Source organism: Colius striatus, chromosome 2 (assembly GCF_028858725.1).
Source record: "Colius striatus isolate bColStr4 chromosome 2, bColStr4.1.hap1, whole genome shotgun sequence".
NCBI lineage: Eukaryota > Metazoa > Chordata > Aves > Coliiformes > Coliidae > Colius > Colius striatus.
Genome location: NC_084760.1, coordinates 41,017,540 through 41,036,726, shown reverse-complemented (window position 1 = coordinate 41,036,726; position 19,187 = coordinate 41,017,540). Strand labels below are relative to the sequence as shown.

Here is a 19,187-nt window from a genome sequence, read left to right as displayed (position 1 = left end):
CCTGTTGAAATGTCTGCTCAGTTCTGTTCAGGAGTGTTTTGTACACTTAAATTCTTTGCAGCGGGAGTTTGACGTGTGGGAGCAAAGTGTTTTATTATTTATATAGTCCTCATTTGTGACTCTCAGATTTTAATTGACTCACTGGCATGTCAGGATGGCTTAGGATCCAAACAGTTGGAAACCTTACTGGTTTTCTTTTCTAGTATAGCTGGGAATCTTAACTTCTCATGATCTCCTTACTCCCTCTTTTTTTCCTTCAGTTGATCCATATTGAGCTGACCTTACTGTGCATATTCAGAGCCTCTTTTTAAGCTCCCTGTTGCCACACAGTAATACGAATAAATGCATGTTTGAGTCACTTCTTAAATGCATGTTTAACAAAGGAAGACTGAGTATGGCATACTTTAAAGAGATATGGATGAGGAACAAGGCAAATGAAAATAACAGAAGGGCATATTTAAACTGCACAGTTTTTGTTCAATCTTAACATTCTCTAAAAAGCTTTATTTACATAGAAGATACAGTCTCATGAAATACAAGTCTACTTTATTTTTAAAATGTATTTAAAGAATCACCATGAAGGTAACATTTTAATTAATGTTGCTGCAAGGAAATGAAGTTTCTGATGAAAACCTGCGATGTATGGCAGGATTTGACTTTGAGTTGTGCAGCAAAGTATCTGTTGAAGTTTTAAATAAATACCTTGTATTCATTAAACTCATAAATTAGAAGACGTCTGTTAACTCCAAAGGAAATTGTAAAACAGGTTTTCACAGCTGCCTCAATTCTGCCTGCTATTAAAGTTCTCTGAGATGTTCCCATTGCTGATTGTTTGCTTTCTCAGAGCGATGTCAAAGCTCCTACAAAGATGTTCCTACATCTTGGGCAATTAGATTTTGCAAGAGCTAAAACGATGAACCTCTCCCTTTTGGTTGCCTAGGCACACACCTCCCAGCTCAAGGAATGCAAACAGCCTGGACCAGCTTGTAAAGCCTGAGACCCATGCTACTGGGTTCAGGGTTTGGAGTACTCTTGCTTGTTGAAGTCATGGTTTGAATAGCTTTCTAAGACCCTGGGAGCACAGGTTCACACTTCTTCTTTCTGAGAGAAGCATGTGTATTTGTCTGAGTGTTAAAGTATGCTAGCCTTTGTCCTTTGGGCACTACTGCTTAGTTTGAGGGGGTGTTTGAGAATCAAAGGATGTTCAGTCTTGACATCGTAGCAGAAGTTCAGAGACTGTGTAGAAGCTCAACTCCAGATGACATGGGGAAGAAGCCTCTTAAAATAGATGTCCATACCTTGACATGATCTGTCCTTTGGTCCTTTTCTTCTCTCTTTAAAAATTGGTAGGGTGCCACCTTTTAATTAATCTCTGCCTGGTACTGTATCCAGTGTAAGTCATTCAGTGTTTCCAGTGGGTTGTGTTGGCTGTGTCTAATCATGCTTGATTTAATTGCTGCTTGATACCAATGTGCAGATCAAACCAGAACAGTAAATAACACCCACCTCTAGGCTAAAAGTGGAGACTGACCTTTTTGGCTGAGGACTGACTGAAGCTGTGGTAGCAGACACAATAATGCTCTCTCAGGAAAGCTCATGACAAATGTGTTGTGGGACTGTGGACACCGTCAGTGGCCAAAGGTCTTCCAAAGCAGCCTTGTGAGCAGGAGTATCAGGGATTGTTCCTCCGTTGTGATAAATTACTGGCTACTGCAGGTCTGGCCCTTGGAGGTGAGCTGGTGTTAAGAGAACTGACAGTGGACATGACACAAGGTTCAGCCCGTGACTTTCAGCCCTTATGATGGGTGCAGGTCATAAAGAAAATATTGCTTGCATGTTGAGCATTTTAGCTGAGCAAGATATTTTCAGTAGTGTCATTTTAATTTATAAAGGGTAATGCATTAATTTGACCAGATTTTGATGATGAATTTTTTCCTAATCTTTAAAGTCTATAAGATCTGTGAAGTACAGAAGAGCAGAAGGTGTCTTCTCACCCAGGATAAAAGGTACAGACCATGCAGGTGTGATTCATCTCTCTGGACTCCTGGCAAAGGTGGCAACCTGGCAGTTGTTTTGTGAGTGTGTGTGTAACTTGTTTTGTCATTTTGCAATGCCTTTATGTCATCTGCACGTTCCCTCAATGGGAATCCAGTTGGACAAGAAAAGAAGCAGGCTGATGCCCAAGGTTATTTCTTCATGGGAAAACTCCAAATGAATCAGAGCACCCCAGCAATGCTGGGGAAGGCTGTGAGATTGAGGCTGGGGCATGATGGCTGCAGAGGAGTGGTCACACGCTTGCCTATGACATCTTGAGGATCTGTCTCTGTTAATTTTGCTTACAGTGGAACTCAGACTTCTAAAAACAGTATGTTCACAAAACAACATCTTTCCAGGACTGCTTGAAAATGATCTATGATCTCTCAAATTGCTTCATGCATAATATAAAATGTCCTTAATTGCTTAGACTGTATTTACTTGATACTTATTTCTTCAATTTTATATTCTCCTAATGTCTATGGAAATTATTAGATATCTGATCTAGGTTGACCTGCTTCTGCAGGGGGGTTGGACTAGATGATGTCTAAAGGTCCCTTCCAACCCCTACCATTCTGTGATTCTTCATTATCCTCTGATGTTTTTGCTGGTAGTTTTGTAATTGGTTTCTAACCACAGCATTGCCACTTTTAGGAAGATCTGAGATTTTCTTATAGCTGAAGTTACTGCACAGATCACTCTCATCTCAGAGGTTACTTTACTTAAACCCATGTTGTTCAAGTGTGATCTCTTTACAAGTAGAACTAATACCATTCTACGTAATTCAAGAACTTTAACTTTTATCCTCAGATGACCGTGTTTAAGACTAAAAATCTCCTGCTGCAGCCTTTTTAACTTGCTAGGGTAGCAGTGGCAAATGATCACATTATGGTGGTTTATTGAGTTTTAGCCCTGGAGCCATTCAAACCCTAAAATAATAGGTTATCTTATAACTTATGGAGAGAGTCCAGCACAGAACCACCAAGATGATCAGGGGACTGGAACCATCTTCTGTATGAGGAAAGGCTGTGGGAACTGGGGCTGTTTAGTCTGGAGAAGAGGAGACTTATTAACATTTACAAACATCTAAATGGTGGCTGTCAGGAGGTTGGAACATCCCTTTTTTTCTATTGTATCTAGCAACAAGACAAGGGGTAATGGGATGAAGCTGGAACACAAAAAGTTCCAGTTAAACATAAGAAAAAACTATTTCACTGTTCAGGTGAGGGAGCCCTGGCACAGGCTGCCCAGAGGGGTTGTGGAGTCTCCTTCCTTGGAGGTCTTCAAGACCCGCCTGGACATGTTCCTATGTGACCTGATCTAGGTGAACCTGCTTCTGCAGGGATGTTGGACTAGATGATGTCTAAAGGTCCCTTCCAACCCCTACCATTCTATGATTCTATGAAAATATTTGTCTAGCAAATTATGGCAAGCTTAGCATAGATTTTTATTTTGTACAATAGAATCATAGAGCCATCAATATGTGCTTTGAATTTTATGCAGGACACCTTTCGCTGCAAAGTTAAGAAGAGTTTATCTTGTGGGGTAGTGGAGAAGAGGGTAAAACTGTGAGTCCAGGTGATGGAGAACCCTTTGGCCAGAGGCTTTGGGTCACCAGCCTGGCAGAGCGGTTCCCAGAGTTGCCTCTGCTTGTGCTGAGCCCTCTCTTAGGTGCAACCACTGCGTCCTGCCAGAAATTAGAAGCAAGAAAGTGCTTGGGGGGAGAGGAAAGGACGGATAGGTTTGTAGGGTTTTGCAAAACATAAAAGTCACAGAGTAAGGGCTTTGAATTTAAGGCTGTGATGCATGAACCAACATCTGCGTTGCTTTTTAGATACATGCTCAATTTACTACTGTTTTTACTAATTTAAGAGACTTTTTCCTCTCATAACTACTGTCTAGCTGCCCACCCCTCACTCTTTCCTGGTGAGCACTGTGCTCCCACTGGAGAACTGTGACCAAGTGAAAAAAGCTGCTGACAATCTCCTGAGTTGGCTGGTAGATACCTGAGGGTATGGAAGTGTCCTCTTCCTAGAAAGCTACTTCCACGTGAGAGGATTTTGATACAACTGCTAGTGTGCCTGTGGCCTCTTGAAGCAGAAACCTCAGCATGGGAGGATTTATGTGTTTATAGAGGCATTTATGACAGAAGATGTCTAAAATACTATAAATGGATGTTTTGGAGGGAAAAGAGTAACTGTCTGTGCTTTCACATGGCCTTATGTCAGTACGTCCATATTTTTTCCCTAAAGTGGCAGTGGCTTGCTGTTGGATTACTTGGTGTTTTGTATAGCTGCATAGTAGTTACCTTGGCATGTTCCTGCAGTGCTGAGGCTGGGTGGTTTCCATGATGAGTCAAGCAACACAGCTGAGCGAGACCAGTGTTTTGTTGGTGGCATGGCCTCGTATCTCGGTGAGCCTCAGATACATGAGGCTGTCCCAGATTTCAGCCTCGCTTTAAAGGTAACAACCCTAGGTGGAGTTACATCAGTGATTAAACACAAAACGAATATGAATTAATTCATGATGAAGCATGGTGAGCTCAAGAATTCTCACCTGTGAAATGGAATTAGGGCTATGAGCATACAATAAATGTTTAATGACTGCAGAAATCAGAAAAGAATTTGATACAACCTTTTGCCTCAAACCTGTAGATGTTTCCCAGCCACCTCCTGTTCTTTGGAAATATTGATCCAAGTCTTTTGGCTCACTTTTCCTTATCCATTTTATTTCCTTAGAAGAGCTAATGGTTGCTAGCTCTAACCCAGAAAACGCTTTTACTGATAACAATTGAATTCAAGAGGCTGGCACGAGATTCTCCTTCAGAGCTAGCTTAGAAATTCAGTGCATCAATGTAGCTCTTCCCTTTATGATCTTTACATAACTAAGTCATAATCCTGCAGATGTAAAAATATAATAAGGTAAAAAAATGTCACAGATGAAAGGGACAGCCAGCTGTTTGCCTGTGATGGTGAGAGCCTGGAGATTCCTATGCAGGAAAACATATCTCTGCTCTATCAGTGCAGGACTCCTGTTTCAGCATCCTCTGTTCTGATCAGTTCTTACCAGGGGGAAAATTGAGCGGCTGCTAGCAAGGCATGGTGATTTGTCAACCATTTTCATGTGTGCATCTCTTGAAATACAGCCATCATCCTGCTTTGCCACTTTTAATTTGTTTTGATCTTTAGTATTTTTAGCTCACTGATTTTATGGGGTTTGTACATAGCTTAATGTACTTATGCATCCAGTGACAGAAGATCAGTGTCTCAATTCTTTTGCATCCACAGCAGCTGTTGTTTTGCCTTGCACATATGTAGTATCAAAAAATCAGTTTTGATAGAACACTTTTTTCCTTCATCCCCTTTACTGGATTATTTTCCTGCAGCAAATATAGCTGTAACGAGTTTTCTTCCAGGATATTAAGCTTTTACAAAGGGGAAGCTTCATGGAGGGAGCAAAGGCCTAAATTCCCCTTCAATGAAAATAACACTTTACTTCTGTCTGGGCCTCGTTTCTCAGATTTTTATATCTGAGCCTCAAGGGCTGGAGTTTCCTACCTCACATGGCAGGTCTCATCAAGAGCTACCCGAGGAGAAGAGCAGCATTGAACCCAGCGGAGACAAGTCTGTCTTAAATAACTTCAAAAAGGACTGAACTGCTTTAATAAGATATCTGCCTTGCAGTTTACAGTTAATGCAGTAACTTCCAGTGTTAGACAGATTTTTTATTTTGTTTTTTAAAGAAAAGGTTCACAAACCATTCTCAGTAAAAAAAATAATAAATGATAAGTGTCTGAAAATCACCTTGCAAGCCCAGTAAGAACAGTCTTTGAGATGCTTTTAGCTGCTTTCTTACTAGCAAGCAGACTGCATTCAAGTGGAAATGGAGATGTCTGACCTTCTGTGACATATCTTTCTTCCAGGAAGAAAGTGGTAAATGTGAGGTGATGGATGTGAGGGCAGCCCACTACCTTCTCCTTTGGGCTCTGTATTTCCCGGCTGCATCACGCACTGCTCTCAGGCTAAGTTTCACTAGACCAGGTTACTCAAAGCCTCATCCCACATAACCTTGAACACCCCCAGGAATGAGGCATCCGCAGCTTCTCTGAGCAACCTGTTCCAGTGTTTCACCACTCTCATCATAAAGAATTTCTTCCTCATCTGACCTAAGTCTGCCCTCTTTCAATTTAAAATCATTGCCTTTGTCTGATCACTACAGGAGAAAATGCTCTGAAGTATTTGAAGAATAGGCCAAACAACCTCCAACACAACTCTTGGGAGCGTTAGAAACCTACTATTTAGTCTGCTGGACCCAGCAATAACAGTGCTGTTTCCATGCCATTGTGTAGCCAAGCTTTGCTTCCAGACTAGCAGGGGTTATCTGGCTGCAGACAATAGGCCATTTGACCAAGCAGTGATTCGGGCTGTTCTGGAGTATGCCTGGCTGTATGACATGCAGTACCATCAAGTGGTCGTGCTTGCAGAGAGTGATACAGCTACCTTGGGTTTGTTTCCCAGTTAAGAGAGGATCAAAACTGTAGCTTCAGTCGTATAGTGAAAGTTAAATAGATCACATTCTCATCAACAAGTGACATATTCTCATCAGCATGAGAAATACTGAAGAGCTTAAGACTAATACAGGCTTTTTGACTGAGGACTAACTACTGGAGGCATGTGCGATGCTGTCAAGTAGTGCAATAAGTCTCTTCAGAAAGGTGCAATTGAAGACTTAATATATAGAGACAAACTATATAGACAAGTCATAGAGTTCTCAATTGGTCTGTATGAGCAAGAGGTCATGAGCTCTGCATTCTGGACCTTGAAAGTATTTCTAGACTTGAAGGAGTCACCATCCCTATTCAGAAGACACACAGATGAGTTGCTGAGAGATGTCATTTAGTTTAATGATGGGCTTGTCAATGTGAGATTAATGGTTGAGCTTGATGATCTTAAAAGGCCTTTTCCAACCATAATAATTCTGTGATTCTATTGTGCCCATGAAGTCACTATTTGATTTCTGCCAAGCAGTCACCTTTACTTAATTTAAAATTCAGCCTACATTCCACCTCTTATTTTTCAGGTTCTAGGTAAAAAATCAAAGGCTGATAATCAACAAGGTACAGTGAATACGTATGTGTCTGTTAATTCTTTGTGAAATGTTACCAGTTATCAATACTTCACACTCTTGATACCTCATACACCATGGTATGCTCTCTTACACCTTCCAAAGATTTTGGATTTTTCAGATAGCTGTGTAAATCTCCTTCCCTGCAAAGATAATGGAGCTATTTGTATCCAGCCTTGTTCCCCCTCCTTCCATGGGGAGAGAAGCTTTGTGTTGGAAGACAGAAAATGGCAAATGTTCACAGATGACTCTGCAAGCCTGGATATTCAATCCCTTTTTCAGGTGAGGTAACTGATATGCATCTACTTTGTCCTACGCTTATAATTTCTTGCAAAGACAGCCCCTCACTCCAAATGCTTTCAGTCTTGAGCAAAGGGAAGAAGGGTGAGATGTTAAACCAGAGATTACTTTGAAACAGGTTTTGATTTCATCTTAAATAAAGTAATGGGAAATAAATTTAGGAAATTCCTATGTGGAAAAATGATTCAGAAAGGAAGTTTCCTTATTCACTTGACTAATGTTCCTCATGTGAATCTAAACCAAGACAATGATACACAAAGATGAACCTGAAAAAGGAGCAACAGCAATACCTGTAATAATCAGAAGATTCATAGTAAATTCCCCCCAGCTACAAAACAAAGAACTTTATGCTGACCACTTCAAGAATAAGGCACTGCATTTAGTTCTTGCACCTTCCTTCATATGTGTTGTATAGACATTCTTCTCAAGCGAGCTTTGTTCCTGGGTTTCAGGTCATCCACACATTCATTGCACACCCCAGCACTGCGCCTCTTTCCTGAGTGTAGCTGTAGCTTCATTTTCATTCTCTTCACTAATTTCCTCAAATTTCTTTTCCTCCCTCCAGAGGATTTCTGAATGTGAACTCCTTCCAAGCTCTGGAGGGCATGTTGCTGGAGGATACCTTCCTTTTGGAAGGGAAGGAAAGCCAGTGCATGGGAAGCCTGGAGATGGAGCAAAATATTTTGGTGCTGCTGACCCTGGGAATAGTAACTGCCAAGCTGATTTTTCATGCATCATCCCAGATATCCTGTCTTCACCAGCCATTCCAGGAAACATTGCTGACATAGTGGAATTGCTAAAGATTTCCCTGCTGCTATCAGAGAATGTCAGTAGAGGAAAAATGCAGGTATTTACTTTTATGGGCTTTAAGAGGCATTCCTGAGCTTGCCAGAGCATCCCTACAGTCTTTTGTCTTTATAGCCACTATTCAATGAAAAGGGTATCATGTCAAACCATGACACCAAACCATGACATCGTTCCACAATAAGAGCTTTTGAAGTTACCCAAGGCTTCCAAAGCCATCAGCATTTCGTTTCCAACACTTGGAGCCATTCTGGAAGCCAATCGGTTAGACCCTGTGCTTGTGAATGGGATGGTGTCGTCAGTGTCTCTGCCAGAAGAGCTACAGCATCTTTTGCTTGTCTTTGAAAAGGTGTCTAAGCTGGAGAATGTCAAGGCCCAGTGCGTCGGGTGGCATTCCACCGAGAGGAGATGGGATAACAGGGCATGCCAAGTGAAGTCTGACAACATCAGCAGTGTCATTTGCATCTGCAGATATCACTGCCGGATCTTCAAGTCCTCCTCCATTTTGACGTCTCCCGCTGTGCTGCAAAACGCGGTGCTGGATTACATCACCCGTGTGGGGTTAGGCCTCTCCATTTTCAGCTTACTTCTCTGCCTGGTCATCGAGGCTGTTGTCTGGCGTCATGTTACAAAGACTGCCATAACCTACATGCGCCATTTCTGCTTGGTCAACATCACCGCTTCACTTCTCACTGATGTTCTGTTCATCGTAGCAGCCATTGTGCACAATACAGCCCTGAAGTACCAGTTGTGTGTAGCAGACACTTTTTTCCTTCACTTTTTCTATCTTGCCTTGTTTTTTTGGATGTTCACCCTGGGCCTCTTGTTTCTCTATGGACTATTATTTGGGTTTTTTAAGATAACAAGATCTGTATTTGTAGCTACAGCATTCTCAATTGGCTATGAATGTCCCTTGGTCATATCTATCCTCACTGTTGCTATTACTGAACCTAAAAAATGGATATTTAAGGAGTGGAGCCTGTTGTCTTAACTGGTATGAGATGAAAGCCCGTTTGGCCTTTGTTGTACCTGCTCTGAACATCATTGTTGTGAATGTGGTGGTGGTGGTGGTGGTGGTTGTGGTGGAGACTGGGAGACCCTCTGTTGGAGAAGGCTGCAAGTCACAAGATTTGAGCAACGTGATCCGAATGAGCAAAAATGTGGCCCTTCTGACACCTCTTCTGGGTCTCACCTGGGGGTTTGAACTAGCAACGGTCATCTGCAGTCGTTCTAAGGCATTCCATGTCACACTTACTTAAAATCTGAGAGGCTGGAGATAGCCTCTGCTGGATTTGGTAAAAGATGACAGACCTAAGAGGGGCTGACAGCTGGAGCTGTGCATGATAAACAGGATCTAAGCTTTTATTTCAGCTTAGCTATTTTATAACAGATGCAACTGGGTAATCACAGAATCTTAATGGAACAAACTAGTTGGTGTAAAGTGTGATGAATTAAGATGACCAAAAAAAATACACTGGTTGATGTCCAGTGTGTGGCCTACTGTAGGTGACCCTTCTCTGGCAGGGAAATTGGACTAGATCCCTTGCAGCCTTTATGATTCTGTGATTCTTTGAAATTCTCAGAAAAATGCTCATTTGCCATTGAGGATGGTTTTGTTTAACTCATCAGTTTAAACATCCAATGTTACTTGACAGATTGTTACATATCCAGTCTACCTTAGCTACTCTTCACTAATACTGCTACTGAGTGGGCTGAGAAAGTCCCGGTATGTAACCTATCAGTCCATTTGGGAATGAAAATTAACATGGGTTATATAACCATTCTTGACACTTTGGGCTGCTCACTCAGTAACCCCAACCAAGCCTCGCTGGCAAACTGCTGCCAGCAGCTTGGCTTCACATTTCTCCTTTGCCTTTCTTTGCTTTGCTTTGCCTTGCTTTTGTTGGCTTTTGTTGGCTTTGCTTTTGTTTCAATTGCTTTTTCTGGTGTATTTTTTCTTTTTGTTTTGTGTTTATATTTTCCCTTCTTTTTCTACTCCTTCTCTTTCCTCTTCTTGTTCTTAATTTTTGTCTTCCCCCTCTTTTTATTTCCTTTTCTTTTCTTTCCTTTTTTTTTTTCTTACCTGCTCCTTTTTCCTTTTCTTCTTTCAAATTTTCTTGTTTTGGCAAATTTTCATCTTTTGCTCAGCCTGTTTGTCCCAGACATTACATCACATCTCTTGTACTTCCTCAGGTCTTTTGGACCCCGTTCCTGCCTCCCTGGACTTTGATCACCCTGGGGTGCTCGACAGGGGAAGAGTATCTCGGGCCCCTCAGCCATCTGCCATGGTCTTTGTCCTCCTGGGCCATTGCATGGATGGACACCACTTCCTTTGTTTTGCCTTGCTTTTTTGCCTTCCTTTGCTTTGCTTTGCTTTGCCTTGCTTTCCTTTGCTTTGCTTTGCTTTTGTTGGCTTCACTTTGGCTAGCTTTGCTTTTTTTTTCTCATTGCTTTTTTCGGTGTATTTTTTCTTTTTTATTTGTTCACTTCTTCTTTTTCTACTCCTTCTCCTTCCTCTTCTTCATTTTCTTCTTCACTCTCTTTTCTTTTTTAATTGTAGCTGCTCCTTTTTCCTTTGCTGCTTCTTCTTTTTCTTCTTCCAAATTGTCTTGTTTGTGGATATTTTTCTCTTTTTCTCAGCCTGTTTGCCCCAGAGGCTACATCACAGCTTCTGACCATCCTCAGGTCTTTTGGACCCCGTTCCTGCATCACCAGACTTTTACCACCCTGGGATGCTTGACCGGGAAGGCGCACCTCCAGCTCCTCAACCATCTGCCATGGTCTTTGTCTTTCTGGGCCATTGCTTGGATGGACACCACTTTGGGCTGCCCAGCCAAACCTCTCTGGATAACTGTTGCTGGCAGCTTGGCTTCACATTTCTCCTTTGCCTTCCTTTGCTTTGCTTTGCCTTGCTTTCTTTTGCTTTGTTTTGCTTTGCTTTTGTTGATTTCATTTTGGTTGGCTTTGCTTTCATTTTCATTGCCTTTTTTCTGTGCATCTCAGGCTTCTCAACCATCTGCCATGGTCTTTGTCCTCCTGGGCCATCGCATAGTACCTTGGGTGGGTAAACTCACAGTTCATGTTGCTATTACCTGACTCTTAAGTGATGAGATCGGTTACACTGACAAAGCCATTGTTTCATCTATGCTTAAGGAAATAGCATATAGAAGGATTGAAAAGAAACAACATGTGGTTTTGCTGTTTTTGTTAACTGGCTTTGCAATTTTTTAGGGCTTCTTCATCCTGTTGTTTGAAACGCTTCTGGACAGAAAAGTACTTGGATCACCTCAGCACTTTTTCTGGATTATATGAACATTTTCTACGTTTTGAAAAACTGTTGCCTTTAATTTATTCACTTATTTTTTTTAATCTGCAGACAAGAGAATCCTTAAGGATGAACTGCCTTTCATCAAAGCAAAGCCCAAAATCCCAATCTGGTAACCTATTTGCCACCTTCACAAAGCACCCAGTTCTGTATAAGAGGAGGACCGGTCTAGGTTTTCAGAGGATTTTTCAGCTTCTAGCTGAATGTCATCTCAGGATGGAAACTACTCAGAGCCCATCCCATATGATAGGTGCTAGTCAATGTTGTGCACACATAAGAGCTTGATTTTTTTTTAAGTATCAAGGCAATTAGTTGCCGCAAAGTTTTCAGCTCTTGGCCTGAAAAACCAGACTCGAAGTCTGCAAACCAGACTCTAAGTCTGAAAAACCCAGGCTCGAAGCCTGAAACCAGGCTCGAAGCCTGAAACCAGACTCTAGGTCTGAAACCAGACTCTAAGTCTGAAACACCCAGGCTCAAAGCCTGAAACACTCAGACTCGAAGCCTGAAAAACCCAGGCTCAAAGCCTGAACAACCAGCTCCAAGCCTACTTCATGTGGCGATCAACCCAGGGTTCGATTCTCAGCTGGGTGGGAAAAAATCAGTCCTACTCAATGTGAGTGATAGCAGAAATCTTCTCCTTTATTGAGAGCAGGCTCTAACTTATATACACAGCAGCTTCAAAGCTAGCTCAGCAACAGCAGCTAATAGATTACATTCTTATGTTCATCCTACTTGCGGTTTCTGCGATAAGCAAGCTCCCTCACATTTTCCCATCTTGTTTTTCTCCAAAGTTGTTTTCCACCTTGAGCTGTTAGCTCGTTAGCTGAAAACAGCCCGACCTTGAGGGGCAGAAAGCGGCCTGCTGTCTATGTTGACTATGTGACAGCAACTGCTTTAACCATGGCTCTGACTCTGGTCTTGATTGTGCATTAAATTCATATAACTAGAACTCAGATTGCCTTGCCCCATCGGGCCTAACATTATACCCTGGGATCCATGTCCATTCTCCCTTAACCACTCCTCCACAATTAGTTAAAAGAAAATGTTTAAACCTCAAGGAAACAACTGTGTTTCAGCAGCTTCCTAGGAAAATGCCAGCAGAACTGATGTGTTCACATCATTTACATGTGTTACATGTTTCCTACCTCTGCTAGAAGTGTCTATCTGCTGTTAGATTACCAAGACTTTAGTGGTTTCATGCTGTATTTATGAAAGGGATTCCCTTCTAGCTGTTTCACAAGAACCATCTGCAATGGTCAAGCTATCTGCCAAAAGGAATCATGTCAGTTCAGTTTGGACTTTGGAAAATAAGTTTATTTCCTTGTTTTTCTCCAGTCTACTTATTTATTCAGTCCTCATTCTAGTATTGAAAGCTACAGAGTGTCTTTCAGTGACAGTGTGTCCAAATGTACTTGGGTTTATGAGGGGAAAAATGGAGTGGTAAAAGAAACTGTATGTCAGCATTGTCTGGTGTGCTTTGGGTCATTTGGTACAAGAAGCTGCATGTTTGTGCAGCTTCTGAGTCCTCTCCTATTTAGTCTTCTGCCACATCCAGCACTACCATTACATACTAAGTTTAAATGTAGTGCAGAAGGTCCTCTCTTTAAAAAACAAAAGCCAATCAAAAAACTCAAGTAACAAAACAAACCCCAAAACTCAGTAAGAAACAAAAAGACCAACCCCTAATCTTCTGCTAAAATTAGATGTTTCCTACCTAATACAGGAAAATGAGAAAGGAAGTCCTGGAGACTCCTCCAAATTTCATAAACTGAGATTGCAATTCCTGCTTTTACAGATGCAGGATCTAAATAATGAAGCTGTTTCACATCTTATGAGGCTTTAGATCAGGATTGAAATTTTGAAGGTTAAATTCTCTCAAGTCACCACCAGTATAATATTCTGGAAACAACAGGTGGAAATTTCACTAATTTCATGACTCAAAAGCTTTTGCAAAAACTCTTAAGTGATCTCACTGAGCAAAACTTGATGTTAGAACCATGACTGCATGTGCCTAAGAACTTAGGTCGATGTTGTCAATCACCTAGGTGGGAGAGACTGCATGTAGGTGTTTACCATTGCATAACAAAGACAATGTTAGTCACTTGCTTCTGTAAACTTGGGCGTAAATGTGGAGTTTGACTCATTAGAACTGGAAAAGTTTGTCACACTAGAAACGATTGTTAAAGATAAGAAATGAAATATATCTTGTTTCAGAGACTTTCAGAATGGGACTGTGTATCTGGGAGTTTAATGGTGAATATGCAAAACATCTAGAAGGGTTATGGAGACTCTTGCTTCAGATCTTCTAGTTTCTTCAGACTCAGAAGAGCCTTTCTTCTGGGTCAGATATTTAGATGACAATCTTGTGGCATTTCTCTCAGGGCTCTGAGACACCTATTTGAAATGGAGCCTCAACCTCAATGGATGATGTATCTAACTTGACCTGCTGATTTCTTTTCTCCTAGTCCTAGCAGTGGACAGTTGTCTTAAGTGAATCTGACCAGTGAGAGGAAAAGGAGCACTTCCTACCCAGAAATTCCGGTTTGAGATTAGCTGAAGTGGCTGACCAGCTTGGAGTGTGGACAGCATTGTCTTGGAGCATGACCACCAGAAGCATTATGAAAACCAGAAGAGAAAAAGCTGTGAACCTGCTGTCAGGAACAGGAAACTACCAGTGTTGTTGCAACCCTTGGAGGAAACATGCTGATCCTTAAAGATTGTTTCTTACCTTTGTGAAAACTGCTGTGAGGAGAGTTTGTCCTCATTTGATATTTCAGTGCTTAATTTTTTGGTTTTTTTAATGTCAGTGCAATAAGGAGCTGTATAGCAGGTGGGGACGTTCTAATATTATTTGTTTTGTAATTTGATGTGCAAACGTTGAGCACTGTCTACCTGATTTTGACTGTCCTTGTTCAAAAGTCGTTCTGTTAGGTGGCACTGTATTCAGCATTTCCATTTCTTCTCTCAGACTGATGGACAATGTCACTCTATTTCTGCATTACAGCTGTTCTCTCAGTCTCGGTAGTCATGTGTCAGAGAAATTGTACAAAGCCCTTTTGTGGTTTTTCAGGGCTATTTTCGTTCTTTTTCCAGTCCTGCAAGATGATGATGGAGGCAAACAAGAAAGAGCACTCTGCAAATAATTAGTTTCCCTCTTTAGATGTGGTCAAGCAAGATTTTGAATATGCTTCAGGATTGAATCAAGTGGATGAAGATCTCCCACATCCCATGGAATGTGCAAACCAAGGGAACAGTTTGTCCGTGTGTATTTGGTTTCATTAGAAAAAACAGTCCTTGCTCTGAGGAACCCTTTCTAATGAAAGCTTTGATAGAAATGTTATTATCTCTTGTCAGGACAACTCAATGCTTTCTAATGGAAATAAATGAGAAATATTGTTATTGTTTCTAATAACTGGTCCTTCTCCTCTGCCAAACAAAAAAAAAAAACCTAGATAAATGCTTTAATATTAGCTGATATTACTCAAGTCAGAAGTCACTCATCCTCCCGTGGCTTCACATGTTTGAAATATAGAAGATTTAACTGAAATGATACTATTTAATGTCATCAACACCCTTTTACTGAAAAGGGAGAAAAATACTCTGGCAAATGAGCTGAGGAGTGTGGGACATGATATGTACTGTGGAAAAAGCACAACTGGATGTCTCAGGAAGAAGGTGAGACTCTGGAAGGGGTCATCTGGAGGGCAGAGTTCTGCCCTGGGCTGCAAGACAGTTCTTGTCCCCAGGACTGTGTTACTTCTTCTTGTCTTCCTCTCCTATCATCTTTCCCCATAAGCTGTAGTCTTGTTATAAGAGACTGTCGCAGCTCCTTTCATACAGTGCTTTTGCATGTTGGAGAGCTTTGATCAAACGAGCATAAAATCGGACATCTGTGCTGCTGTAAAATAGATTTAACAAGACCATTACCCCAAAGTCTGCTTCTTAGTGTCAAGCAGCATCTTCTGCATTTCAACTTCTTTCTCTTCTTGAAGCACTCAGAGGGTTTTCCCTTTCCCTTTCCCTTTCCCTTTCCCTTTCCCTTTCCCTTTCCCTTTCCCTTTCCCTTTCCCTTTCCCCTTCCTTTTCCTTTCTCCCCAGCAAGTTGCATATATCTGGGAGTTCTCTATGTTAAACCTTTTTCAGCATCAGTAACATCTCTTTCAAGTCTCAGTGTGACCTTTCTCCATGCAGTATCAGAGCCACATGCCTCTCACTCTTGAGGGGTTTATTTTGTTGTGCTGGTTTTGTACACCTGATCTATCAATGATTCACTGTATTTTAAAGAATAATAGTTTGAAATCTGACACAGGATGTGTAGGGGAAGATAAAGGTGTTGATCAGTGTTCCACGTGTCTCCTTTGCAGCTGTGAATTCTTGTACAGGCACCTCTGTGCCCTCTGAAGGAATGGGACCATGTTGTGCAGTTTGCAGTGTGGAGAGAACAACTGCTTTGCCACTTGAACTTGATGCAATATATTTAAGACGACCTCTGTTTCCCACCATTCTTCGGGACCACATTTAGCCTGATATTTTTTGTTTGCTTGTTTTACTGTTGAGTGAAACTTTATTAATGAAAGGTTGGATTTTTTTTTTAAATGTACAAAGACTTTCCTCAACCCAGCATCTCACCCTTCTCTCACATGTGTGTGTTAAACCAATCCCTTACAACTGTGGATTTATAGTCAGGCTCAGATAAGGCTTCCATTGTATACACATCCCCTCCACAATCCCAGGAAATTCAGCAGGTGTCTTTCCCAGGCAACAGTGCTGTGAAAGGAATCTATTTCATCTATACTGTGAGACAAGTACCTAACCCATTTATCAAAGGGGTTTTCAAGTGTGGTGCTTGTTTCCAGAGGCTGGTACACAGCACAACGTTTTACCCTGTGTTTTCTTGAACAGCTTCCATCTGGGCATAACAAAGAAACCTTTTTAATAGGGTAAAGTTTGTAAACTTGTTTACATAGGAGCCACATTTCAGTAGAACAAATTTATTTGGACACCATTCAGGCCCTTCAGGTTCCTATTGTATGTGAAACCCAGCCCGATTTTAGTGACACCTTGAGGCTAGATTCAGCTTTGAGAGAAGGAGCATGTCTCTTTTAATTGTACAAAAATAGTTCATCTGTCACTAATTACTGCAGCCATGTGCTAAGGTTGTTCTTTTTCACAACAGGAGAAAGTCATCTTGACTCAATTTATTTACTCGACTGCAGGCAGTAAACGAAATTGCACTTTCATGTGCTCAGCAGTGCTAATCTTGGAAAGTCCAGTACTCTTTTGCTTGCTTAAATATCGATGTTTAAGTACAGCTTTTCAGCCCACATGAAATATGTACATGTACCCTTTGGGTGCCTTTGTTTCAGGCAGAGACCAGTTTAGGCTGTTTGAAGACTTACACGTTCGACAACTGATTGATTAGAAAGATCATTCGGACCCTTGGGGAGTGCGAGTCAAGATTTATAATTTACTTCTTATTCATGCAGCAGGCAGGCTGTTACAGTTACTGGGCTGCTGGGAGATCAAACTATATTTAGCTTGAATTTGTCCAGCTTTAAATACTCTTCCTTAAGAAGAATAAGTTAGCAGCAGAACAAGTGTTTTGAGAACTGGTGAATTTTCCTTTCCGATGTTGATGTTTTTCTCCCAGCAAACATGAACTACTGGGATCTGTTCAGTGATGTGAAAGTAGTTCTCCAGTCTGTGAAACAAGACTGGCCTTAGTACCTAGCAACTATCCCAGGCCTCACTTTCCATTGAAATATTGCAATGGCCAAGTGTGAATTTGTAGTAATACAGGTGGCCATCCCTGGGCAGAGTTCTCTGCTTTGACTGACTCTTTGATGGCAGTTGTATGGAAAAGGAAGGTGGAAAAATTAATAATTAATAGCTGGAACACAAAATATCCACTTAAACATAATGAAAAACTACTTTACTGTAAGCATGAGCTCTGGCACAGGCTACCCATGGAAGGTATGGAGTCTTCTTCTTGGGAGGCTTTCTAAAGCCACCTGGATGGGTTCCTGTGTGACCTAATTGAGGGGAATCTGCTTTAGCAATAGGGTTGAGCTGGATGAGCTCTAGACGTCTCTTCCCCACCATTCTGTGATTCTGTGGTAATTGCATTGATTTACTTGCATTGGTAGACCTCAATATTCATTAGTAGTACCTTTGGCCTCCATCATTGCTCTTAGAATGTTTTTCTTCCAGAAGTTCTCCATTGACATCAGTAGTTAATCCTCGCTGGTGATGCTACAGGAGAGCAGAACTGGACATGAGGAAGCACTTGCCCATTTAAATCACATCCAATCCATCACACTGCTGTGTCGCTCTGAGTTATTGCTGTTTCCATGGTAAAGGATTTGTTGTTGGGGGTAATGGCAGTTACTTCTGCAATCCTTGTTCCTGTTGTGTAGCTGAATATCTGGCACATTGCTGGAATGGTTGGCTTGGGAGCTCTGGGGCAACCTGGAGTCCTTGCTTAGCTTCTACAGTATTACAAATTGTTATCTTAGTCTCTGCTTGCTGCAGAGAGCCCAAGGTATTCATCCAGCTAGCCGGAGATGTACAGCAGAAATCCTCTCCTTATCTCCCCTACTGCAAGTATAGGTGCTGCTGGCCACAGCAAGAATAGGGCAGTAGAACAGAGGGTTTTGACCTTTTTATCGGTAAGCTGTAAAGCTTCCAGAATATAATATGTGTCAGGATCTTCCAAAAGATCAAAGAAAAAAAGATCTGCCAAAAGAAGACAAGACTTGAAGACTAACTTTGAAGTGTGCTGATTAGCAGGAAAATTCCCCTTGACTTCAAAATGAACTGCCAAGCCATAAGTGTCTTGAAAATGTCTGCTTTTGGGAAAAGGTTTGCTGATACATTTTCTTTTAAGCTTTTTGGTTTTAGGTGAGAAGAAACCTTTGAGATTAACCAGAGCATTCTCCTCTCAGATGTGATCAAACCACTTTTCAACTTTCTTTTGGGCAAGCTAGATAGATTGACCTGTCTTTTTTCCTTTCAGAAAAGGAGTTGTAGTACTGAATTTGTATTGATTTCCATTTTTCCTAGCAGACAGAAGAATTAATTTAGTACAAAAATGTATCCTTCAGGTTACAAGCTGTGTTGAACTAGCAGGAATGTGGATTTTCTGTAATGAACACGTGTGAAAACCTTCAAGGCAAAAGGATTGTTGAGAGAAATTTTTTTGGTTGCTGAGACTTAAACTGCAAATACAGGAATGAAATTGGAAAATTAATTGGTATTGCCAAAGAGACCTTTCATGGGGAGGCTTGATCATTTAACATGTCTGAGCATTCAGTGTATGATGAAAGGAGACAGCAGATGTCTGAAGCTGAAAGACTCTCCAGATAATCTGTAGCTGCAGTTGTTTAGTGGCAGTAGAAGGCAGACTCCCTGTGGGATGCTTCACTGTCAATGCTTCCCTTTTTCCTGGTCACAATCTGGAATTACTTGAATTACAGGACTGTATGTAGCTGGCAAGTGTTCCTTATCTAGCCTAGAAAAGACTAAGTGGGGACCTCATCAACACTTACAAGTACCGGAAGAGTGTATGTCAGGAGCACGGGGTGACAGGTTTTTTTGTAGT

The 19,187-nt window shown here is 41.4% G+C and overlaps 1 protein-coding gene across 1 annotated transcript; it reads left to right on the top strand.

Moving 5' to 3' along the window:
• The first annotated feature begins 5,980 nt into the window (after positions 1-5,980).
• ADGRF4 (adhesion G protein-coupled receptor F4) lies at positions 5,981-14,730 on the top strand. The gene is given in 9 exon segments (XM_061989591.1): positions 5,981-6,059; positions 7,121-7,150; positions 7,280-7,440; positions 8,024-8,331; positions 8,380-9,214; positions 9,216-9,511; positions 11,478-11,535; positions 11,639-11,699; positions 14,681-14,730. Coding segments are annotated over 9 exon segments (1,878 nt in total).
• Positions 14,731-19,187: the final 4,457 nt, after the last annotated feature.